Source organism: Geotrypetes seraphini, chromosome 6, assembly GCF_902459505.1.
Source record: "Geotrypetes seraphini chromosome 6, aGeoSer1.1, whole genome shotgun sequence".
NCBI lineage: Eukaryota > Metazoa > Chordata > Amphibia > Gymnophiona > Dermophiidae > Geotrypetes > Geotrypetes seraphini.
The window spans coordinates 126916833-126943288 of NC_047089.1; the positions used below are offsets into that span (position 1 = coordinate 126916833).

General features: G+C 42.8%; 1 protein-coding gene across 1 annotated transcript in view; it reads right to left on the bottom strand.

Moving 5' to 3' along the window:
- The window catches only part of PCCA (propionyl-CoA carboxylase subunit alpha), a 937632-nt gene extending 911578 nt beyond the window's left edge, over positions 1–26054 (bottom strand). Inside the window, exons 1-2 of the mRNA XM_033947881.1 lie at positions 25925–26054; positions 4740–4817 (exon numbers count right to left, since the gene is read on the bottom strand). Of these exons, the coding sequence (XP_033803772.1) occupies positions 4740–4817; positions 25925–25984 (138 nt within the window). The 5' untranslated portion in view covers positions 25985–26054. The remainder of the gene's footprint in view (positions 1–4739; positions 4818–25924) is intronic.
- Between the last annotated feature and the right edge of the window lie 402 nt (positions 26055–26456).

The following is a 26456-nucleotide window of genomic DNA, read 5'->3' on the forward strand; positions in this document are numbered from 1 at the left end:
TACTGACCACTCCATAAAAATTCTGGCATCTTACTTTGGAGCAACATACAGATTTTTAATTGGAAAATGTTCCTCGCAGTTTTATGGAAACTCCATAACCATTAAGAAATATTTTGATGTAGTATTATTTCATTTATTAGTCCAGTCATCCATACTAAGTATTCTTGACTATTGTAACAATTTACTTGGGTGCCTATAAGAAAACTTTAAAAAGATTGCGAGTGGTACAGAATTCTGCAGTACAATTGATTTTCGGTTTGAAAAAAATGGGAGCATATTAGCCCCTATTACCAAAAATTACACCGATTACCAATGGAGGCAAAAGTCCTGTTTAAATTTGCTTGTATTTGTTTTAAATCTATTTTTGGTATGTCTCCAGTTTACCTAGTTTCCCCCATTTCTTCCTAGATTATTCCAACAAGTCCACACATAGAGTTAATTTATTTGCATATCCAACTGTTAAATCCTGTCGTTTTAAGAGATTTCTTGATAGAACTCTTGCTTTTCAGGCAACCAAAATGAATGACTGGCTTGGTAAAACAATTTCATGTGTTTCATCTTACTACTCTTTCAGAAAATTAGTAAAAACGCAGTTATTCGATAGATTTGTATCTTAAGTTTTTTATTCTTAGTCTATTTGTTCTTTATGTATTTTCTTATGAATATGTATAAGTTGCTGACTGTTCAGTTTTTCTCTTGTTGTAAACCACCTTGAACTATCATGGTCAGGCGGTATATAAGAATAAAGTTATTATTATTATTATTATAAAACCAATAGGAGGAAATATTTTTTCACTCAGAGAATAGTTAAGCTCTGGAACACATTGCCAGAAGTTAAGGCAAGAGCAGATGGCGTAACCTTTAAGAAAGGTTTGGACAATTTCAATAATCTGTTATTGAGAAAGACATGGGGGAAGTCACTGCTTGCCCTGAATTGCATGGAATGTTGCTACTCCTTGGGTTTTAGTCAGGTACTAGGGACCTGGATTGGCCACTGTGAGAACGGACTACTAGGCTTGATGGACCATTGGTCTGACCCAGTAAGACTATTCTTATGTTCTTATTCTTAAAAAAGATTTTTTTGGCTCTAATAACCTCTTTCACTTCACCTTTTAACTATGCCAGCTCTCATTTTCTATTCTTTCCTCCTTTGTTAATACAAGGAATATATCTGGTCTGAGTTTCCATGATGGATCCTAACTTTTGCCACCGATCCTTTTAGCTTCTTTTTAACCGTTTTCCTCATTTTATCGTAGTCACCCTTTCAAAAATTAAATGCTGCTAGAGTAGATTTCTTTAGTGACATCACATTATGATCACTGTTTCCCAACAGATCTGACACAGTTTATTTATTAATTTTGTTTTCTATCCCATTGTCCCCAAACAGCTCTCGGGTTACAGGTTAAACATACATAAACAGTTACCAGGTTACGATTTGCTATAATTACAGAACAGTTTATAAACCAGTTATTATCCTAACTTGATACATACAAGGGATCTAATACCAATTAGATAATATACGGTTTATAGATTGCTATTTGTCGAAGGGCTATTTATATTGGTGTATAACTACAGTTTTCAGATTGATTAACTTAAATTATTAAGAATGTAATAGTAGCCACAATGGTCAGTTACCTCCTGTACTATCCCCTGCATTCCACTACAGATCCCCATCTTGTTGGATCCAGGACCAGCTGCTTCAAGAAGCAGTCATTTATGACGTCCAAGAATTTTACCTCCCTACCACTCCTTGATATAACATTTATCCAATCAATGCAGTCCCCGGGTTACAAAGGTCCAGCTTACGCCAGACTCATACTTATGAATGTCACCCTTTCATGTTCATTGTCCAGCTTCTCTGTTACTCTCCTCCCTGCGGTCTTCCCAATGTAGCAACAGCTGGCCAGTAAGAGCACCACTGCAAACAGGAAGCCCAAAGTTGGCCCTTTCCTCTATCTCGTATGCTTGCAACGATGTCACTTCCCTTAGGCAGTATCTCCTGCAGTCAAATGTAAGACATTGAAAACATAACTAATCCAAAACCATCTCAATGTCCTTGATGTTCCTTTAATTTTCTTTTAAACTTTTTTTAGGCCTCAGACTAGCTATTAGGTGCCATGCATTTCTATGGTCACCAAACAAACTTATGGCAATGGCATCCTCATTAGCCCCATTATATATTTTTTTCACATTTTTCTTATTTAAAGTGCTCAGTGCTATTTTTCTTTAGTGTCTCATATAACTTAATTCTTAACTTTTTCTCCCTCCCAGGCCGTACATTTCAATGTATTTGGGAACCATTTTGGACTACTATGACTCCTGTGGCTCGCAGCCGTTTGCTCAACTGTTGACTCTCTGTTTTTGTCACATATGATGTAACTGGTATGCCTGTTTTCTTAGATACTTCTCTCTTTGCTATTGTACTTCGAAGGAGGACCCGTAAGGGGGGGGGGTTGACGGGGTTGGGTTGGGTGGGGTGGTTTGGTGGGGGGGGCGTGGGACTTCGGATTGGTTATATCAAAAAGTTGAGCATATCTGAAGTGTGTTTTGTATCATTGTTTGCTGGTTTTCATGAGCTCAATAAAATATATTTGACAATAACTTAATTCTTAAAATTATTTTAACTTAATTGACTTATCTTAAGTCAGTCTTGTCCCGTACTATCATCGGGAAGGGACCTGTCATTCCGACATGTTTCGCCTTCTGTCTGTTTCAAGAAAAGTCCCCCCTTTTCAAACTTGTTCGCACCATCCCGATCTGTATAATGCTTATCTCAATATTGAGCATTATACAGATACAGGCTGGATGGGGGAATGGAGCTGAGAGACACCCGATCGCCTGTGGGAGAGGGGAGGAAAAGTTTCAGGTGGGGAGATGGAGATGTCATGCTCACATACACTGGGCTCAGGCCAGCTTAAAATTGGATGTCTAGCTACACTCTTGCTCTATGGATCGCCTTCAATCTACCTAAAAGTAAGACCCACATTCAGAAAAGCCATTGTGGCTGGAGGCTGAAGAAAGACCATGATCTTTGACTGGCTCAAATTCAGAGGAGACTGCCCGAGCTTTCTGTCTACTTCCTCTTGTGAGGTAAATCCAAAAGAAAATCAAAGGGACAAAAACACTCTAGTAAATACGTGTCTCATCTGTGTGCCTCCATCTTGCCCCCCCCCTTAAAAAAAGGGGGGGGAAAGGTTTTTTCTACTTGCATCTACTGCAAAGACAAAAGTCATTTCTTTCTCTGAATAGCTTCCAATCAGCACTCCATGCTATGTTTGTGCCAATATGGGGCCATTGTAAAGCTGTATATACCTTGGGCCCAGGCCAGCCTAAAATTGGGTGTTCAGCTACACTCTTGCTTCATGGGTTGGAAATGCCATGTTGAAGTAATCTGGTTCAAGGCCCTTAACCCTGCCTCAGATATAAACAGACCACGCTCTCTGGAGACTGGAAAATACCTACAGTACCTAAAAATACACACAGATTCTCACATGCTCCGAGTTACATACAAATCTGACTTGAGAACGGCTTTAAAAACATAACTCATTCTTAACCCAGGGACTTCCTATACTAGAAAAATAGCAACAAATACAAGGTATCTGATGTGCATTTCTAAGAGCTGGCATCACAATTAATTCAGAATAAAATACTTTTTTCTACCTTTGCTGTAACTGAGTATCTTAGTTTTCCATTCACTTTAATCTCTCTCCAGCTTTTCTCTTTATCCTGTCCTTGAAAGGTGATCTATCCTGTCTTTGAAAGGTGACCTGTTCATTTCACATTTCTCCCTGTTCACCATCCATCTTCCCTCTCAGTTCTGTCCAGCATTTCTCTTTTCTATGTGCTTGTCTCTACCCTCTCCCAATATTTAGCATCTGTCTTTTCTGGCCCTTCCCCCCCGGGATCAGCATTGCCCCCTCTGTATCCCTTCCACATCCTTCCCACCATGGGGTTAGTCTCACACTCACCTCCAGGTACAGCAGCACCTCTCCCTATCTGTCCCCCACCCCACAGTCCACCCTGACTTGCAAGATCACTGCCAGTACTGGCAGCATGGTGACTGAAATGGGTAGCCTTGGGATCTCTGCTAGCCCATACCCTACCTGTGAAGAAACAGGATGTTGCTTCAGAGGCAGAACAAGGCCTAGAGAAGGCCCCAAGGCTCTCTATCTCAATTTCTGTGCTACAGGTACCAGCTGCAATAAAGCAAGTTAGGACAGATTACAGGAGGGGGTGGAAAGGAGAGTTGCTGGACTGGGAAGGGGCAAGGAGGGTACAGGAGGAAGCTGCTGGACCAGGGTAGATAGTAGGGAGGGAGAGATGCACACTTGAGCATGAGCTACCAGAGTGCCCAATAACCCCTGCTAATGCCTTGCGGTACATGCACCTGTGTTGGTAACCTCTGGGCTATGGAAAAGAAGTTAAATAAATTTAAACTAAACATTTAAATTTAAAGTAAACATTTAGGAGGAGTGTGTGGCGAAGTTGGATCTACAGCCTCAGCACCCTGGGGTTGTGGGTTCAAACCCCGCGCTGCTCCTTGTGATCCTGGGCAAGTCACTTAATCCTCCATAGCCCCAGGTACGTTAGATAGATTGTGAGCCCGCCGGGACAGATAGGGAAAATACTTGAGTACCTGATTGTAAAAACCGCTTAGATAACCTTGATAGGCGGTATATAAAATCCTAGTAAACTTGAAACTTGAAACATTAATAGTCGATTGAATCAGCTCAGCTTACCTTTTCATTTGGCTCATATTTGGAAGAGCAGAGAGTACGAGAAGTTACGAAGCAGTATCTTGGCCTCAGCGTAGTGCACTAATTTAAAAAACAACATACATAGAGATGGTAAGAGACGTTTCTTATAAATTTCAGCTGCAGTATTTCAACTACAAGAAGTAAAAGGAGCAAGCATTTTCAAACTTTCATGCTTTTAAAATACAGTTTTTATCCATCAATAAATCAAATTAAAAGAACACACACACACACGTGGTGAGTAACAAAGACTAGACACGTTCCTGGATGATGAAAGTTTAAAAGATCCCCACCAGTATGGCTTTACAAAAGGAAGGTCTTGTCAATCCAATCTGATAAGCTTCTTTGATTGGGTAACAAAAAAACTAGATGAGGGTGAGTCCCTGGATGTGGTGTATTTGGACTTTAGTAAGTCTTTTGACAGTGTTCCACACCGAAGGTTATTAAATAAGATGCACTCGCTAGGACTAGGAGTAACACTGACAGCATGGGTACAAGACTGGCTTAGCAACAGGCTTCAGAAAGTGGTGGTAAAAAGTATCCCCTCAAAAGCGTCGAGAGTGACCAGTGGAGTGCCACAGGGCTCAGTCTTGGGCCCGATGCTATTTAATATCTTTGTAGGGGATTTGACTCAGGGACTTAGAGGCAAAATTACACTATTTGCCGTCGACGTTAAACTATGCAGCGTTGTGGGCAGGGCCTCAGAACCTGACAGCACAACCAGGCCCAACACTATGGAGCAAGACCTGCTTGTATTGGAAAAATGGTCCAGTACTTGGCAACTAAACTTCAATGCCAAGAAATGTAAAGTAATGCACCTTGGGAACGGAAATCCATGCAAAACATACACCTTGAACGGTGAAAACTTAAGAACTACTGCAGAAAGGGACTTGGGAGTTCTCATCCGGGAAGATATGAAAGCTGCTATCAGGTGGAGAAAGCTACAGCAAAGGCCAGACATCAGAAGGATTGCATCAGAAGGAGCTTCATCAGCCGAAAGCCGGAAGTCATACTATCGTTATACAGATCCATGGTGACCTCACCTGGAGTACTGTGTCCAATTTTGGAGGCCACATTATCAAAAGGATGTGAAGAGGATGGAGTCGATACAGAGAATGACCACCAGGATGGTCTCAGGACTTAAGGACATCCCATATGAAGAACACCTGATCAGACTGCGCTTATATTCTCTGGAAGAGCGCAGAGAAAGGAGCGACATGATAGAAACATTTAAATACATCATGGGTCACATCAAAGTGGAGGAGGAAATCTTTTTTATGAAGGGTCCCACGGCGACAAGAGGGCATCCACTAAAAAACTTAAGGGAGGAAGATTTCATGGCGACACCAGGAAATACTTCTTCACTGAACGGGTGATTGATCGATGGAATGATCTTCCCCGCTAGGTGGTCGAGGCCAGTAGCATGCTTGACTTCAAGAGTCGATGGGACAATCAGGTGGGAGTACTACAAAGTTATGCTCAAACGATAGATACTCCAGGGAAGAAGGGTTCTTGAGTAGGCAGACTAGTTAGGAGGCAGGGTGAGGTGGGAATCATAAGAACATAAAAATAGCCCATTCTCACAGTGGCCAATCCAGGTCACTAGTACTTGACCAAAACCCAAGGAGTAGCAACATTCCATTCAGAATCCTAAAGAATAGCAAGGTTCCGGAACCCCAAAGAGTATCAACATTCCATGCTACCGATCCAGAGCAAGCAGTGACTTCCCCCATGTATTTCTCAATAACAGACTATGGACTTTTCCTCTAGGAAACTGTCCAAGCCTTTCTTAAAACCAGCTACATTAACCGCTCTTACCACATCTTCTGGCAATGCGTTCGAGCTCAAGTAGTATTCTCTGAGTGAAAAAAATTTCCTCTTATTGGTTTTAAAAGTATTTCTCTATAACTTCGAGAAGATGGAAATTTGATAGGTAGCTGAAAAAATAAGAGGAGAAGGGTAAGAAAGAGGCAGTTAGTGAGTGTGAGAGAGAGTCTTTTTTTGTTTACAACACAGCACCAGTGTGGAGTTGGAAAGAGATGGCGGTGGGGGGCTGAAGAGGCTAAAAAAAAAGGAAAGGAAACACCTGATTGGGCAGGAAAAGTGAATTGAAACAAAAAAAATCAATTCAATAGGCCTAATCAAAAAATTTTTTCCTTGAATCCCCAGACTACAAAATGTTCAGAAAGGAAATAAAAACTATACTCTTCAAGAAATCCCTTAAAGCTTAATACCATGATAAAGCTTAACCCCCCTCTTACCATCCCCTCCCTAACCCCAGATCCTACTTTTCCCTCTCTTGGAAACCTTCTCTGATCTAACGTTGTAACCCTTCTTCCATAACTCTTTTTGTAATCCGCTTTGAACCGAAAGGTAATGGCGGAATAGAAATCTGTAATATAATGTAATTTAATGTAATGAATCGAGATCACCTTATACCTTAATTCCTAGTTTCCATTCAGCAAATTAAAATGAATGAATCACTTAATTGAGCAGAGATAAAATATAAATCCCAAAAGAAACATGATAAAATGAACTGTTCATTGTGATTAACTCAACTCAAAAGGTTCATTTCAAAATGAAAGGACAACTCAAACTTTTCTACAAGCTTTAAGACCCAATACAATGCAAGCACTGGCTAGGTGCTGAATTCCACATTCAAATAGATCTGTAATATTACTTAACAGATTAGAAAGCATAATCCTATCTTTAAATGACAAAAAAAGTATAAAACTCAATTCACCTTACCTTAATAGGAGCTGTAGAAAACTTTAACCTGGATATTCTTCCTCAGAAATCCCGGTGACCGCAGGACAATTGCGCGCCGAACATTTGCGCGCCAACACACACTGAGACCCGACAATTCTTTTATTTTTGACGGTTATGAAGTAACCCTGATTTTTGAGGGGGGGGGGCACTACACTTAAAACATTCAGTTGCTATTTGTTCTTTCTCCCCCCTCAAAAAACAGGGTTACTTATAATCCTCAAAAATAAAAGATTGTCAGGTCTCAGTGCGTGCTAGCGCGCAAATATCCGCTGTTATCACTGGATTCCTCACTATTGCTATTAACTTAAAAAAACTAACCTCTTGGATATGGGCCCCCGCATTGCAGATTGATTTGTGTGCTTCTGGCGGCTCTTCATCAGCCCAGGGAATCACCATCCTTCAGTCAGGCGGGTAAGATCGGCAAATCGGCCCCTCCCCCATCCCCCCCCCATCGACGAAAAGTTTAAAAAATGTTAATTTAAAAAAAAAAAAAAAATTTGCTCTCCTTCAGCGGGCCCCAGGCATGTGCCTACTAATACTAACAAGACTGACTCGGGACACGGTGTTCTCTATCTCAAAGAGCTCGTGGGCCTTATGGAAGCGCATTCTACGAGGAGAGAAGTGGAAGATTCCGGGTCTAGGGGGAGTACACACTGTAGTTCTGGGTATATGGGGAGTACACATTGTGGTTCTGAGCCTCAGGAAAGCACAAATAACACAAACAATGCTAAAGGTGTTCAAATAGCTCAAACAGGAATATCCCCACTGAGACATAACAAAAATATAACATGGAGGGCTATGTACGTCAACGCACACAGTTTAGGAAACAAGATCCTGGAATTGGAAACAGAAATAAGGAATGCCGACCTGGATGTGGTGGCGATATCCGAAACCTGGCTCACAGACTCTCACGGGTGGGACATGGTCATACCGGGTTACAACTTGCTTCGCCGGGACAGAGAGGGTAGGAAGGGAGGGGGTGTAGCATTATATACTAAAGATGACATTAAGGTCACGAGAATCTCAGATGTCCAGTAAACTGGGGAATCCCTTTGGGTTAATTTGGCCAGAGGGAAAGACAAATGCTTGTATCTTGGCGTAATTTACAGACCCCCAAGACAACAGGATGACCTGGATATGGAAATAATCGAAGATATAGAAAATATCACCTTGCGTGGGGACACAGTATTGCTAGGTGACTTCAACATGCCTGATGTGGATTGGGTTACACTTACCTCTGCTTCCGGCAGCAGCAGGAGGCTATTAAACTCTATGAAAGGAGCAAGCCTCAGGCAACTGGTGTTGGAACTGACAAGGGATCAGGCAATACTGGACCTGATACTTACCAATGGAGAAAGTGTCACAGAGGTCTCGGTGGGCGACACATTGGCCTCCAGTGACCACAACATGGTATGGTTCAATATCAGGAAAGGTTTCACTAAATCTACTACACTAACCAAAGTCCTCAAATTCAAGGACACAAATTTCAAAGAAATGGGAGACTTCGTTCACCAGGCGCTACAAAGCCAAGAAGAAACCGATAACGTGGAAGACATGTGGTCGACTTTGAAAGCAACCATACAAGAAGCAACAAACCGCTATGTAAAATCAGTAAGTAAACGGCGAAGGAACAATAAGCCACAGTGGTTTACTGCGGAGATCTCAGACCTGATCAAGGAGAAGAAAAAAGCATTCATCTCTTACAAACAATCAGGGAAGCAGGACTCTAGAGCAGACTACCTGGCCAAATCAAAAGCCGTCAAAACAGCAGTCAGGGAGGCTAAATTCCTCATGGAGGAGTCTCTAGCAAAGAACATCCAGAAGGGAGATAAATCCTTCTTCAGGTATATCAGTGATAGAAGAAAAAACTCAGGCGGGATTGTACGTCTTAGGAAACCAGACGGAGACTAGGTGGAAAAGGATTCGGAAAAAGCCCAACTATTAAATGAATACTTCTGCTCAGTCTTCACCCGAGAAGCGCCAGGGCTCGGCCCTCAGCTACAGACAAGGGTTGGCTCAGTTGACCCGTTTAGTAACTTTGAGTTTACGCCCAGCAGTGTCTACGGTGAGCTGTCAAAGCTCAAGGTTAACAAAGCAATGGGGCCGGACAACCTGCACCCCAGGGTGCTTAGGGAGCTGAGTGATGTCTTGGCGGAGCCACTGTCCGCGCTCTTCAACCTCTCCCTTAGTACAGGCAGCGTCCCGTTGGACTGGAGGACGGCTAACGTCATTCCACTCCACAAGAAAGGCTCAAAGATGGAGACAGCAAACTACAGACCAGTGAGTCTAACATCGATAGTGAGCAAACTAATGGAAACTCTAATCAAACACCAATTAGATAAGATCCTGGATGAAGAGAATCTACGGGATCCCCGACAACATGGATTTACTAAGGGGAGATCCTGCCAATCCAACCTGATCAGCTTCTTTGACTGGGTAACGGGGAAGCTGGATATTGGGGAGTCCCTGGACATCGTGTACCTGGACTTTAGCAAAGCATTCGATAGCGTACCACACCGCAGGTTACTGAGCAAGATGAGTTCTATAGGATTAGGTAACACATTGACGAAATGGGTTGGGAGCTGGCTTGGAGGTAGGCTCCAAAGGGTGGTGGTGAACGGCACCCCTTCCGAAATGACGGAGGTGATTAGTGGAGTACCACAGGGCTCAGTCTTGGGCCCAATCCTATTCAACATCTTTATAAGAGACTTGGCAGAAGGGCTTCGAGGTAAAATAACATTATTCACCGATGACGCCAAACTGAGTAATGTAGTGGGCAAATGCACAACAGACGAAGATTCAGTGCCCGACAACATGATGCACGACCTACTCCTACTGGAGCGATGGTCTAGGACATGGCAACTCAACTTCAATGCCAAAAAATGCAAAGTTATGCACCTGGGCAGCCAGAATCCATGCAAGTCTTATACCCTTAATGGCGAGATCCTAGCAAAAACGGTAGCAGAACGAGACTTGGGGGTAATCGTCAGTGAGGACATGAAGTCTGCCAATCAAGTGGAGCAGGCTTCGTCCAAGGCAAGACAAATCATGGGCTGCATACGAAGGGGTTTCGTCAGTCGTAAGGCGGAAGTCATTATGCCATTGTATAGATCCATGGTGAGGCCCCACCTGGAATACTGTGTGCAATTCTGGAGGCCGCATTATCGCAAGGATGTGCTGAGACTGGAGTCGGTGCAAAGAATGGCCACCCGGATGGTCTCGGGACTCAAGGATCTACCATACGAAAAACGGCTTGATAAATTACAGCTATACTCGCTCGAGGAGCGCAGAGAGAGGGGGGACATGATCGAGACGTTCAAGTATCTTACGGGCCGCATCGAGGCGGAGGAAGATATCTTCTTTTTCAAGGGTCCCACGACAACAAGAGGGCATCCGTTGAAAATCAGGGGCGGGAAACTACGAGGTGACACCAGGAAATTCTTTTTCACTGAAAGAGTGGTTGATCGCTGGAATAGTCTTCCACTACAGGTGATTGAGGCCAGCAGCGTGCCTGATTTTAAGGCCAAATGGGATCGGCACATGGGATCTCTTCACAGGGCAAAGGTAGGGGAGGGACATTAAGGTGGGCAGACTAGATGGGCCGTGGGCCCTTATCTGCCGTCTATTTCTGTTTCTATGTTTCTATGTAAGATGGCTGGCCCCACATACCCAACGCTCTTCTCCGGGGCAGCCAACACCGGAGGCACTGGCAACTTCCCCAGAAAGTGATGCGGGAGAATGCAAAGAGGTCCCGCTGCACAGCGCTCCAACGCCAAAGTAAAAAAATATCATGGCGGGAGCGACACATTCCTCCAATCAAAATCTGCTCCTCATTGCTGCTGCTCTTCCTATTGGCTGACTGATCGCAGCCTTACCTCCACTGCTTTCCGCCCCCAGCTATGCCGGCCCCCTTGACGAGGATCAACCAGCTGGAGCCTTACAGACCCCGAAGCAGGGAACTTGTTTGTGTTGCAGTTACAAAGGCAGTGTGGGAGAGCGCCCGGCTAAAAGGCCCTAGGGAGAACACTGGAGTATATCAGGGTAGAAATGTGGTAATGGGAAGCAGATAAAAGGGGATGAGAAATGTGAAAGCTAGGGGAATAGAGAAGGAGCTAGAAAGTTGATTGGATAAAAAGTGAAAAGGAATAAAGCAATGTTCCCTCTAAGTTATGTGCCCGCACACCTTTTGGTAGCTGCACAGCCAGCACACCAGTACTCTGCTGCTGCTTGTGGCTTTGTGAAGAAAAAAGTGCAACTGGAAAGGAGGAGAAGGCCTACTTGCACGTCTTAAGAGCAGGCCAGAACACAGGAACACACCCTTGAGAGGTGGGCACAAACTTGGGACACAGAAGGGAGGAAGAGAGACGTGTTGGGAAGTGGAAGGGAGGTGGAGGGGTGCATTGAGACACAGAAGGAAGGGAGCATGAACTTGGGACACAGAAGAAAGAGGGGACACAAACTTAAAACAAAGTCTGTAAGGAAGGAGGGAGGGGGCACAAACTTGGGACACAGGATGGAAGGATAGAAGGAAAGAGATGCTGAGGTGGAGGAGGGAATAGAAAGGGAAAATTGTTGAGCATGGGTGTGAGGGAAAGAGATGGTGTACATGGGGAAAGAAAGAAAGAGGAGAATGTTGGGCATAGGAAGAGAATTGTTGAACATGTTGGTGGGAGAGGAGTAAAGTAGAGAGAGACGAGAGGGAGAAATGTTGGATGTGGTGGTGGAGAAGGAACAGTGGGACAGATGCAAGAGGGAAGAATGTTGGACCTGGTGGTGGAGGGAATGGAGGAAGAGATGTCGTATGGTTCTGGAGAGGGGTTAATAGAAGGAGAACATAAGCAATGCCTATGCTGGGTCAGACCTGAGGTCCATCATGCCCAGCAGTCCGCTCACGCGGCGGCCCAACAGGTCCAAGACCTGTGCAGTAATCCTCTATCTATACTCCTCTATCCCCTTTTCCAGCAGGAAATTGTCCAATCCTTTCTTGAACCCCAGTACCGTACTCTGCCCTATTACGTCCTCTGGAAGCGCATTCCAGGTGTCCACCACATAAAGAAGAACTTGGGTAAAGAAGAACTTCCTAGCATTCGTTTTGAATCTGTCCCCTTTCAACTTTTCTGAATGTCCTCTTGTTCTTTTATTATTTGAAAGTTTGAAGAATCTGTCCCTCTCTACTCTCTCTATGCTCTTCATGATTTTGTAAGTCTCTATCATATCCCCTCTAAGTCTCCTCTTCTCCAGGGAAATTTTAATTTTGTGGTTACCATTATGTATTATTAATAAGATTATATTGTGTGTATGTGAAAAATGAATGGAAGAAATACTATTATTAGTATGGCGGCTAGGTCTGGGGTGGAGCCTGGGCAGTGCTTTTGGGCCCCCCAAACAAAAAAGCATTCCACTGACTAAGGATGTTGGACCTAGTGTGGGAGGAGAGATGGTAGACCTGCTAGGAGGAAGGGGGACGAATGACCAAATCCCAGAAATTTTGGCATAATTTTGCATTTTCAATTTAAAAAATCCTTATCTCCAAGATGCAAACCGAGCTATTTTCTACACATAGCTATTTAAGTTTTTGCATACAGGCCCCTTATATTAGCTTTTTCACTCCTTTATATTCAAATGACACATGTTCACCAGTTTTCTCTCTCTCTTGCCATTGATCACCAATTTCCTGCCAACGTAGAAAGGGTCCCCGTTACGGTAGATGACCTGCGTCGGGTAGCCATTGTATATTTCGTCCTGCGATAACCTGGACATGATGATGATTCGGAGAACAGGAGAGGGGGAATCGGTGATGAACTGGTATCAAACAGGTGGTGACCACGCTTTAAGCAGCGAGGTTGCGAAGGACAGCGTGGAAGAAAGTGCAAGATCCGATTTGTTCAGTGTCCTGTCCTGCACCATAGGCATCCTGCGCTGCGGTGAAGTTTCCAAGCGAGCGAAGGGGAGGCTTCCCTTGCGCCGTGACTTTTTTTCCTCATTAGGCATAGGTCAGCGACGGAGGGAAGCTTACAACTTGATTTGGGCCTTCCTCGTTGCCGGGTCCTGCCTTCGCGGAAGCAGAAAGTAGGCAGGACCTGGCAGCGAGGAAATCCCGAAGCAAGTTGTAAGCTTCTATCCGTCGTTGACCAGTCTCCTGCCTTAGCCCGTAGCGAACTCATTCTTCAGGGCTCTAAGGTGTGCGTACCGGCTTCCCTTTTCTTCTCCCCCCCCCCCCCCGACGTAACTTCTAGTTTCGAAGGGAAGCCGGCACACACACCTTAGAGCCCCGAAGCATGAGTTCTCATCTCCAAGCCGGTGAGAAATGTTTTTTTGGGAGGATTTTTTTATGTTGAACGGCGGCAGCAGCAGGATTCCCGATAGATGGCAGCCGGGCGGTCATCTAAATTAGGTGGGCGGAGCGCCCGGCTAAAAGACCCTGGGGAGAACACTGCATACTATCTTCTTGATAATCTAAGCCACCATCAGCATTTCCATCACCATGTCTAAGGCTAAATACGGTAGTCCTTTTAATTTCTGGGCTGAAAAACATGACCATATTACTTCATCCTACAAACAGTTGCATTGGCTGTTTTTTGAGGCTAGAGTACTGTTTAACTTTGGTTGCACCAGTTTTAAAGTATTGTTTGGTATAGCTCCTAATTACTTGTCTCTATGTTTTGAAAGATATAAACCTAAAAGAATAACTCGAGGGCAATACTTATTTGTGTTCCCGATTATTAAGCCTTGTCGTTACAAGAGATTCTTTGATAAATTGCTTGGTTTTCAAGCAGGTAAAATGGATTCATGGTTAAGTTCTATTATTTCTCAGGCCCATTCATACATGTCCTTTAGGAAACTAAGTTTGTAAATTGATGTTTCAGAATATTGATTGGAAATTTGCACATTGATTTTACAGTTGTACTTTAAGGAATATCTATCTATTTTCGCGAATGCATTTTATTCAATTATTGTATAATTTTAGTTGTTTTTAGATTGTATTTTTATTCACTGTTGGTATATTTTTAGTACTGTATGTGAACCGCCTAGTTATGTGGTAGGGCGGTATATAAAAATAAAATTATTATTATTATTAATATGTTTTATTTCATTTTATTTACATTATATTAAAAGGCTCATAAATAATTTACAAGTTGATCTCATTTTCAATGTAAGGTAATCATAGATCAATTTACCAAACCAAAAAAAGGGAAAAATGGTTTCAATCTCAAAGCAACTTGTTGACTCAGTAGCATGAGAAGGACTTGGATTTAACTCACATGCTAGCCTTCCCTCCCTGAGTCAGCTTAGCTAAGGATGCTGTAGAGGCAGCACTCACAACCCTTGGGAGGTGTCCCAGTCATCATGCAACAGAAACATTAGGAACTGAACTTAGGACACATGCTTGTGATGTCTTGGTAAGAGAAGACCTGGTTTTTGGGCTTATAGTGGTTATGGGTCTTATATGCTGGGGTTGGGGAAGTTTATAGTATTGTGGGACAATTGTAGCAGTAGTATTTTGGGGCTGGATTGATTACGTTTGGGCATTTGCAGGGTATTTTGAGAGTAGAGGAGTTTTTGGGGTGGTGAAGCAATTGCATAGAGAACTTTTAAGGATGTGGCAATTGAGGAGTTATTTTTTGTGGTATGAGAAATGTATGGGATGTAGGGCAGTTGCTGGGGATAGTTTTGAGGAAGTGTGGCAGTGGTAAAGGGATATTTTTGGGGGGTGGGACAGTTTGCAAGATAGTGGAGAAGTTGGATTATTTTTGTGGATGGGGCAGTTGCAGGGGTAACTTTTAAAATATGTGGCATTTGAGGGGATATTCTTTGGGTATAATGCAGTTTGCAAGATGGCAGCATAGTTGTAGGGTAGTTTTGGGAGGTTGATTGAGGTAGTGTGGAAATTGAAGGGGTATTTTTGGGGTAAGGCAATTTGTAGGGTAGTGGGGCAGTTACAGGGTGTAGATTTTAGGGGTAGGACAGTTTGCAGGAAGGTGGTGCAGGTGTAGGGAGTAGATTTTAGGGGTGAGGCAGTCTACAGGGTGAAGGGACAATCGTAGGGAGCATCTTTGTGTGGGCCAGTTTGGACATTTGGGAGAATATGGAGCGGTAGTATGAAAGGAGGTAGCCTTTTCACTCAATGTATGTGAGTTTCTGTTCCACAGAAGCTGGCACTCTTAATAGAAATGCAGTGGGCCATTTATTTGGTGACGGGACAAAAGCACGCGAGACTTCAGCACGCCGACATTGCAGCGCACACAAATCGGCACAAGATCCCAGCGCGCCGCCTAAAAAGCTACTTTTAAAGAGCTCCGACAGGGGGCGTGGGGGGACACACACTTTACTCCATAGTCTTCACGCTGCCGTTGGGGGGTGTGTGGGGGTGCAACCCCCCACATTAGAGAAAACTTAACTTTTTCCTAAAAATAAAAATAAATCAGGAAAAAGTTAAGTTTACTCTATAATAGAGGGTTCCAACACCCCAACACCCCCCCCCCCAACAGCAGCACGAAGAGTATGAAGTAAACTGGGAGGGTTCCCCATTTTTAAACGCAAATGCTACACCGATTAATAATCAAATATTTGATCTCTAGGCAAAGTTTAGACTCTAGAGCTGAAGCCTTTCGGTGTGGGGTTCAGCTGGTTATATCCTAGCTCTCTTCCTAAACATCATTCTACATATCCTGGGGGGGGGGAAGAGGGAGACAATTATTTAAAATTGGCCAGGGGAAACATGCCCTCGGATTCCCCGGGCTCAGGGCTACCTCTGCAACTCGGTCGCCTTACCTCTTCAAGTATTTGTCCCCATACAGGATCTGTTGCCGCAAGGTGACCACGGCGAAGGCGCAGATAAAGATAAAGAACAAAGTTTAGATCCCACAGGAGGTCGCTGCCGGCGGAAGGGTCAGCGTAGCCCATCCTTGAAGAGGTCAAAGTCAAGAAGATCCCTTCAGCATCCTGCCCAGTGGAAGCCCTTCATCCTTTCAACGCAGGAAACGCCGGAGCCTGGCCGCAGGGATCCCAAGGACATGACGCCCCCAATGCAGTGAGCCTGCCCAACTGCGAAGAACCGTGCGCAATGGCCAATTTCCCAGGCTAAAGTTTCCAGGAGCGGAAGACGTGGGTGACATCTAAAATAAGCACACACACCCCCCTCCCAAGATCGTTGGAAAATCGTTGTGCCCCGACAGCCCGCCCCTCCCCTCTCCGAGCAGCGATCCCCTCCGATTCCAGTGTGATGCTCCAGACTCCTGCGATGAAGCTGGGGAGGTGCCACAAAGACGAGTTCTGGAAACACGGGGTGCCTCCGGTAGCTCGAGTCTGTCCCAGCTCAGCAATTCCAGGATTCCCGATAGATGACAGCCGGGCAGTCATCTAAATTAGGCAGGCGGAGTGCCCGGCTAAAAGGACCTGGGAGAACACTGCGGTATATTGTAAGAGCATTTCCCTCTCCCTTACAATGCATCTGTTCAAACACCACTTCAATTTCACATTATTTTAGGTGTCTTTTATGGATTAAATTTTGAAAGGCTTAATTAAGGTTTACATTAGAGAATGCCTTGGGGAAAATATCTGGCCCTGCAAACTTTGTCTGATCCCATCCACATAAACCTTGAATAGTTATGATTTTATATTGAAATTATATTAAACTAACAAGTAATCATTTTATTAAAGTAAAAATGAAACCATTCTGTACAACTGTCGTTTTATAAATCACAGATACAAAACCCATCTCTCCTCAAAATACCCACTCCACTATCAGGAAAATTGAACGGTATATAGAAAATTCATCCTAACAGAATACTTTGGTCACACACAGAATAAATAACTGACCAAAAATGATAAACAAAACCAAAATCCAAGAAGTCATACCTTCCATGTAGTACAACATCAAAGAAATAGAAAGATCCATTTCCTCCTATACTGTGTAAAACAAAGATCACATATGCCAGGGATAGTGTTAGGCCTAGGAGTGCAATTGGGGCAACTGCCCCCTGGCTACAGAAAGCCCTAAGCCTGCTGGAAGCTGAAGATGGCATAGGCTATTAGTGGGCTTTGGGATCCTCTCCCAAATTTCTGCCCTGGGCCCTACTTATGGCCAACACAAGTACTGGCAGGATAAAAATTTCTCATTTATTCTAATCACAAAAATAAAATAGAATTATTCTTTCTACGTTTTGTTGTCTGGTCATTTTATTTTTCAAGTCCCATGCTCTAGTTTCTGTTTCCTTCTATCTTCTCTTAACTCGCTCACCAGGGCCTCCTGCTCATTTGACATTTCTTCTCTGTGCTCTCCATCCATCTTTGTGTACCTATCTTTCCCTTCTGTGTCCCAACCAGCATCAAATCTGTGTCCTTCGACCTGTATTTGTCATCACTACTCTAGATCTCACACTCCTATTCTCTCCCACATCTAGCACTTTCCCTTTGTGTCCATATAGCCCCTCCCATATCTAACATTGCCCCTCTCTGTCCATTCCCAAGCAACATCTCCCTGTTTGTCCCTGTCCCTATTCTCCTCTCCATGCCCATTATTTCCCATCCGTTCGATACCTCCCTACGTCTCTCCCTCTCTCTATGTTCAGTATTTCATTCCCTCTTCCTTCATTTGCTTAGTATGGCATCTCTTTTTCCCTTCTCTTCCCTCCAGCAGCCCCCTGTCACAGGTGCAGCACTTCTCCCCTTCCTTCCAGTTCCCATAAGAACATAAGCAATGCCTCCGCTGGGTCAGACCTGAGGTCCATCGTGCCCAGCGGTCCGCTCACGCGGCGGCCCAACAGGTCCAGGACCTGTGCAGTAATCCTTTATCTATACCCCTCTATCCCCTTTTCCAGCAGGAAATTGTCCAATCCTTTCTTGAACCCCAGTACCGTACACTGCCCTATTATGCCCTCTGGAAGCGCATTCCAGGTGTCCACCATATGTTGGGTAAAGAAAAACTTCCTAGCATTCGTTTTGAATCTGTCCTCTTTTTTTTCCGAATGCCCTCTTGTTTTTATTTTTCAAAAGTTTGAAGAATCTGTCCCTCTCTACTCTCTCTATGCCCTTCATGATCTTGTAAGTCTCTTATCATATCCCCTCTAAGTCTCCTCTTCTCCAATCTTTCAGCATATGAGAGGTTTTCCATACCTTTTATCAGACGTGTCGCTCTCCTCTGAACCCTCTCGAGTATCGCCATATCCTTAAGATACGGCGACCAATATTGGACACAGTACTCCAGATGCGGACGCACCAATGGCAGGATAACTTCTTTCGTTATGGTTGTAATACCCTTCTTGATTATGCCTAGCATCCTATTCGCTCTCTTAGCGGCCGCTGCACACTGTGCCGTCTGCATCATTGTCATGTCCACCATTACCCCCAAGTCCCTTTCTTGGGTACTCTTATTCAATAACATCCCTCCCATCGTATAGCTGTACCTCGGTTTCTGCTTACCACATGCAGTACTTTACATTTCTCAACGTTGAACTTCATCTGCCATCTCGTCGCCCATTCCCCTAGTTTGTTCAAGTCCCTTTGTAATTCTTCGCAGTCCTCTTTAGTCCGAGCTCCATTAAATATTTTGGTGTCGTCCGCAAATTTTATTATCTCGCACTTCGTCCCTGTTTCTAGATCATTTATAAATATATTAAATAGCAGCAGTCCGAGCACCGAGCCCTGCGGAACACCACTTGTGACCCTTCTCCAGTCCGAGTAATGGCCCTTCACTCCTACCCTGTTTCCTACCCGCCAACCAATTTCTGATCCATCTATGTATGTCTTCTTCCACCCCATGGTTCATCAGTTTCCAAAGTAGGTGTTCATGGGGTACCTTGTCAAAGGCTTTTTGGAAGTCTAGGTATATGATGTCTATAGGGTCTCCTCTGTCCAACCTTTTGTTAATTCCTTCGAAGAAGTGCAATAAGTTCGTTAGGCATTATCTCTCCTTGCAGAATCCATGCTGGCTGGTTATCAGAAGTTTGTTTCTTTCAAATGTGTTCATCAATGTTATCTTTTATTAGTGCTTTCGCCATTTTCCCCGGAACCGAGGTCAGACTCAACGGTCTGTAGTTTCCCGGGTCACCAGGTTTCTGTATAAAGATCTGGAGGTAATTTGGCTTGTACAGTTTTTCCAATAGCAGTACTGATGTTATGGGGCACACTACATAATTTATGGGGAGCGGGGGGGGGGCTTGTTATGTGAGTTTTGGAAGTTATACTTGAATGATAGACTTGTACTAGGTCTGAAGTTAATTTTTGTATAGTTTTTGTATTACTTCACAATATGCTGATGAGGTTTATGTTGCTATAAACCAGGGGTGTCCAACCTTTTGGCTTCCCTGGGCCGCATTTGACGAAAAAAATTTTTCTGGGGCCGCAAAAACACTAACACTAGCTGATGAGCAAAATGGGTTGAGCAGGTCCCAAATTTGTAATCACTAATACAGAAAATGTACGTATCTAATAATAAACCTTCATTAAAGGGACACTGTGGAGAGGAACCCAAAAAAGCAGTAATACTTACCCTGAATGAGTGATCCTCCATGTGCACCGTTGACAGTGGGAGCAGCCACATGCTTTCGCATCCCCACTCTGATGAGCAGGGATGCATGCTCCTGGTTCTCCCATTCACTTCTATTAGAGCTACGGTGAGCCTCTTCAGAGCGGGGATGCTGAGTCAGCTGTCAGAGGCGCACATGGAGGATCGTTCAGTCAGGGTAAAATATTACTGCTTTTTTGGGCCTCCCACTTTGAGCTCAGGCTTCCTCAAAATGAAGCACTTTCATTAAATCTAATTTATATATTTATTTAAATTATAAGCAAAGTTGAGAAAATTGCTCTATAGGCCAATGAGGAGGCTGACTACCGATAGGCTTGAGCGTTACATGAAATAGGACGCCCGAGTGTGGCCGCTGAGGCCATAGAAATCTGATGAAATATATCTACAGTGATCCAGGAAGAGATGAAATAATTTATATGAGATGAATAAATATCTATGAAATTTCTGTAAGCATTAAGTAATACTGATAATATCTAAGCACAGCAGAGTATGGCACGAAGTCAACTATTGATGGATTATTGCCTTCACTCATAAATTATATATATTGAAGCCATCTATTTTTGATGATATATATTGATCCTAACATACCTTTATGCAGCTACCCTAACCAGACAAGCTGGCAAGGTGGAGACTGAAAAAAATGCATGCGCAAACTGGCTCACCAATCCTAACTTTACAAACACTCAACAAGCTGACATCATGTCTAAACTTACTACAGGAACTCTACAGCTGAAACCAATCAAAATCCAGATTAAGACCCTGAGGTGTCCGTCTGCCACTTGAATATGAATCTGTGCTCTTTTACAAGTAGAATCTGAGAAACATCCCCCGTACACTTCTTCACTTGATAAAACACATTATATCTAAGATCTTCTAAAGAGTGACCCTGATCACGCCAATGGGCAACTAGTGGGGCTTGAATACGATTTCTGCGGATGTTGCTTAAATGTTCGGCTATGCAGACCTTAATGCGTCAGCTTGTTGGGTCCCTTTAAAGATAAGATTGGTGAGCCAGTTTGCGCATGCATTTTTCCAGTCTCTGCCTTGCCAGTTTGTCCGATTAGTGTAGCTGCAGGAAGGTATGTTAGGATCAATTTATAAACATTTACGTGATATTGAGAATTGCTAGATCAACAAGTGCAACCTTTAGTAATATTTATATGTTACAGTTCCCCTCCTGATGAAGGCCACGAAACTCAAGTGTGTGTGTGTGTGTGGGGGGGGGGGGGAGTTATGTTTGATTTCTTTAGAGAGAGATTCATTGCTACCATAGCAGCCACTTACATAAGTGACCAACCAACCGCCTGAACACAATACAGATAAGTTTGACAAGTTTGATTTAGTTTGGTTCAATCTACACACAATATTATAATGGCAGTAAGGACAGCGACATGCTACGATGGTCCCAGCGGCAGCTCTGGTTCAGTTTTATACTAAATCAGAGAGTTGTGGGTCTGAGCACGTCACAATAAATTTTAAGTTATTTCTACATAACTCATCTGGGATTTGTTTATATTGTGAATTGGTATATTCCATTGGATAATAATATACTCCCTGGTGTTTATTGTTATATTTTAATATTGATACCATATCTACTCATTTAGTATTACTCATTCTGTTCAATGTCCCCCCCCCAAAAAAAAATAAAAAGAATATTTGCTGGTTTCAAATCTACTTCATAGCAACTGTATCAAAATGGCTAACATGCATTAATAACAAATATATTTTTGGTCAAAATATGACATTCCTCAAGGCAGTCTAAGAAATATGATGAAATCAAAACATTTGCCAACCTGAAGATCTTGATTGTTCAAACAGATTCCTTTCGTCATCTTCATCATCAAAGCACTTGTCATTATGTTGTTTGATTCGGGCCACCAGGCCTTGCACCTCTTGGTTGAAGTTTGGATTTTGCATGAAAGCCTGCTTATCCATAGGTAGAGGAACATCAAAATATTCCCGAACTGGGTCTCTTTTACAGACTGCTGCCATTATAGGTTTTCTCCTCCAAGGAGAGAATACTATAAACCTCACACAAAGATCCCGAGTCACGTGGAGTATTCTGCTCAAAAGGTTTCACTTTCATTTTTATTGCTTATCCCTCCCTCCTCACACAAGGCTCTTTGCAGATATTGAGATATACAGTGTGGGCAATGGAAAAGTAGCCCGCCTCCGGCAATAGTATGACAAGATGAATGAGCAAGTGGATTGTTTTTATTCACTTACCCACAAGTTACAACAGATGGTGAAAGTGGTCCCTGTTCATGTCTATGCACCTTTGGGCACGTCGGATCATGTTGGCCAATACTGCTTGCACCTCTTCAACAGTGATGCTGCGGATAGTGTTTGTGATGTTTCCCTTGAGTTCATCCAGGGTATGTGGATTGTTGGCGTACACTTTTTGCTTTAAGTTTCCCCACAGATAAAAATTGCATGCGGACAAGTTCGGGGAAAGTGGTGGCCATAATCCTTGCTCACAGTTCACGAACCTGTGCTAGTTAGTCACGTGAAGTGTGGCATGTTGCCCCATCTTATCCTGTCTGTCCAATTTGACTGTAAGCTCTACTGAGCTGCATTCGCTTTCCAGCACTATAGAAATGATAAATAGTAGTAGGTACCCTGCTCTTAAGTATTTTCCCTATCTGTCCTGGCAAGCTCACAATCTAACTGTGGTACTTGGGGCAATGGAGAGTTGAGCGACTTGCCCAGAGTCACAAGGAGCAAGCTGAGGTCGAACTCACAACCTCAGGGTGCTGAGGCAGCAGCTCTAACCACCAGGCCTCCATGCCACAATGTTCCCAGGTGAGTAATATGCACAGCACCTGCAGCCGGCCTCCAAATCAGAAAAAGCAAACTGCAAATATAGAGCAGGAAGGAACTAATTTTTTGATGACCAAATTGAATCGTATTCCTTGATTATCCTGCATCCAGAAGTATAAGCCAGTTTATTCAAATGTAAATGGGGTATACATGAGAGATCAGCCTGTAGTCCAATGTTAGCCTGTGGAAATTTAATATAGAAGAGTAACCCGAGTGCATAGAATCTCCTGTTTGGATGGAAGAGGGGGAGGAACAAATTTATATAGAAATAAATTTGAGGGGGAAATTATAGAGGCAATTTAGGCCTTACTGTATACTGAGATACAGCAAAAATTATAAAAAGTAAAAAATATTGCGTATCTAGGCAATACCAAAGATTTATTAAATTCACTAGGGAGTAAAAGAGCTATCATATGGCACACATGAAGAAGGAAACGAAGAGAGGGGATAATCTTAATAGGCATATTGAAAAGCTACTAAATAAAAAAGAAGCATAAATTCATAAGTGATATAACAAGAGGGGGAAAATTATAGGCCTCTCTGCTTATAATATGCTTAAGGGAATGCTGGAGAACGTGTACACAAATTAAAAAAAAAAAAGAATGGCATGGAGACAATTTGTCAAGTACTAGAAAGCTGTACGCAAAAAGCCAAGTAATGAGTAGTTTTAGAGACTGATTTACTCAACTTTCTATAGGAAAAAGGCCTTAGTAAATCAGATTCAAAGAGAGCTGCTTCAATGGGCTAAAGTTGTGAGGTAAGGGAGGGGGAGGAGCTAGTAGCTAAGACTTTTTTTAAGCTAGCTCCTAAACAAAATAAAACATGTCAAGGCCTTAAGTATCTATCTCCTTTAGTTAGATGCCATCGACTCATGTTTGAATCCTAGTGACATGATGAACATCATCAAGTTTTCGTGGCAGAATACAGAAGTAGATTATTGGGCCTTTCTTCTGAGCAGTATAAATTTGACGTTGTTGCTGTTGTCGCATCAAATGTGATCCTCCACCTCCAACACTGCCCATCTACTGCTGCCCAGATGGGTGGTACATTGTTAGTCTGACATCTCCGCTGAAACCTGTCCACCTTGGGAGGCCCTGCTGGCAGTGAAACTACCAATGACAATATCTTTCAGCTTCTCAGATGCACGCACACAAGCCCCAGTGGTATGACAAGTCCATGTACCACGACTGGGGCTACATTCTTTTACCTACATAAAACTGATCCTTGCATTAGTTTTGCTAACAAACCCTGTGGTCATCCAAATTTATTATCGCAAAGCACTCAATCTATTTTAGGTTCTTGAAATGATATTGCAGTTAAAGCATTCATTCCAGCAATTAACTATGCCCTGCATTCTATGTAAGTTACCGGTATATGAATAAGACTGACTCATTAATAAGGACAATTAAGGAGGCAGCATTCACAGCCCTAAGGAGAAGGAATCGCAACAATTGCATAACAATATCTACTAGTATGATTGAGGATATATGCATACAGGATTCCAAAGAAGGTACAGCCCTAGCTTATACTGTTGGCCGTCACTGCAATAGCTGTTTTAGAAGGGTGAAAGGACGAGAACAAGAACAGGGAAAATCCACATTTATTTATCCAAGTTGGAATAGGTTCATGTGAAAACTAAAAGCCCTAAAAGGACCACGTTAACGGCAAGAGTGAGGTGGTTGCTGCAGCATGAACTGTTAGTCATGTCTCTTTTATACTTCCCTATTATTGATAAATTAATAACAAAAATATTTCAAGTTAAGAGTCTAGTTTAGTACTATAATTGTAGCTTTTTATTAACTCTTTATGTCATCCCTTTATCTAATATTCCTTGTAATCTGCTTACTTATTGTTATTATCATCATTATTGGTGATATATCAAAGGTGAAATATGACTAGAAGGTAAACTGTCAGACCAAAATAAAGACAGTAAATAACAGGTGTTCAGCCTTCGATAATTAAATGTTATTTATGTGATCTTATTAGATTTTAATTAAAATATGAAATAGTCACATTTGTTAAGTCTGTAGGTATTTTTTTACCTGTGGACTGCACATAATAAATTAAGCAAATGGCCACACACTTTTGGTTTAATTATTGCCCTGGAAAAATTCAGCCACAAAGATTTGTGGCTGCTTTTTCTGCAGATAGTTTTCCCCTTGGAAATACTGTAGAAACATGGCTGCAAAATAAAGACCATACAGCCTATCTAGTTTACTCACCTACACTAACTACTTAGTTTTAGAATACTTCCTCACCCTCAAAATTCTGTTTTCAAATTTATGTATTACTGTGCTTCTCTTCTCCAATCTAAACATACCCCAGAAATATAGGCAGTATTACTACCTTGCAAAACACAAGGTGTGCAGTTTACCTACACTTAAGGCGGACAATTTTCAAACAGCTCACTTTAAATGATAAAATTATGTTTTACTCACAGAAACTGCTTTGATTACCCTCCCCAAATATATAAGATTAAAAAAGGAGAATTTCATAAGAATTACAAAATGTTATAACTTTTTTTTCCAGTTAATTTTGGCAAGCACCATAACTTGATTAAAAAATAATTGTTCAGGAAAAAATGTTGTTAAGCTTTTCACAACGGTATGGATAATTTAATACATCCACGTTATTTAAAGTATACTACATTATTTTCATTTCCAGCTATCAAAATAAAAAGAGCATTAATACTCTATCACGCTAGAACAAGTACAGCAGGCAGATCGGAGAGAACTGAAAAACTACCTGCTCATGCTCCACCTTTGTAAAGGTTACCTTAGAACCAGGATGTCCGACAGCGCTTTGAAAGCAGTCTCTTTTCAGGACATAATTCGTTGTCGTAAAACAAAAATTCACCTATACACGCTACACAAGGACCTACATGGATAGCTCTGGGCTCCAGAAGCTACACACTAACAAGAAACAATCCAACTCCAGAACGCTAGAAACGAAAACGTAAGAGGTAAAAAACCAGCTCAAGAAAAAGATGCAAGACGTTTGCTTTTCATTTTCAGCCACTCACAAGCAGCTGTCTGCAGCGGTTTTTCACACTCACCTTCAACATCACTATCATCCTTTGCACACCAGGAACTCTGCACGCCGCCATTGCTACCATTCTAAACCCGGTTTGACCTCTCAAGATAGGAGGCGTCTCTTCCAAGGCTCTGAAAACTACGGTAAGCTTATTACGTCACGAAACACGTCAATGTCCCCGCCCCCGTGTTGGCCTATAAGCTGGCGGGAAACGACGAAGGCAAAGACAGAAGGGGAGGGGGAAGGGGAACTTTTACTTTGTGTTGAGAGTGAGGTTGTACATGTGGTGTTTCTTTTAGGCAAGGGATTTTTCGGAAGAATCCTGAACAGAGTAGGATATGCTGTATGCTTAATTATGCCCTATTCTGCTAGTGCCTGATTTGGTTGTGTGCACGAGATCTGGACAGCAGTGCTTTTTAAACCTTTTGTCCTTTTCATTCTCTTTCTCCCAGCTACAAGCATACATACATACAAACACAGACACTAGATTACGTAAGTATTTATGGACCCCTGAAGGAGTTCAATATGATTTACAACTTAAAAGAGTTTGGGAT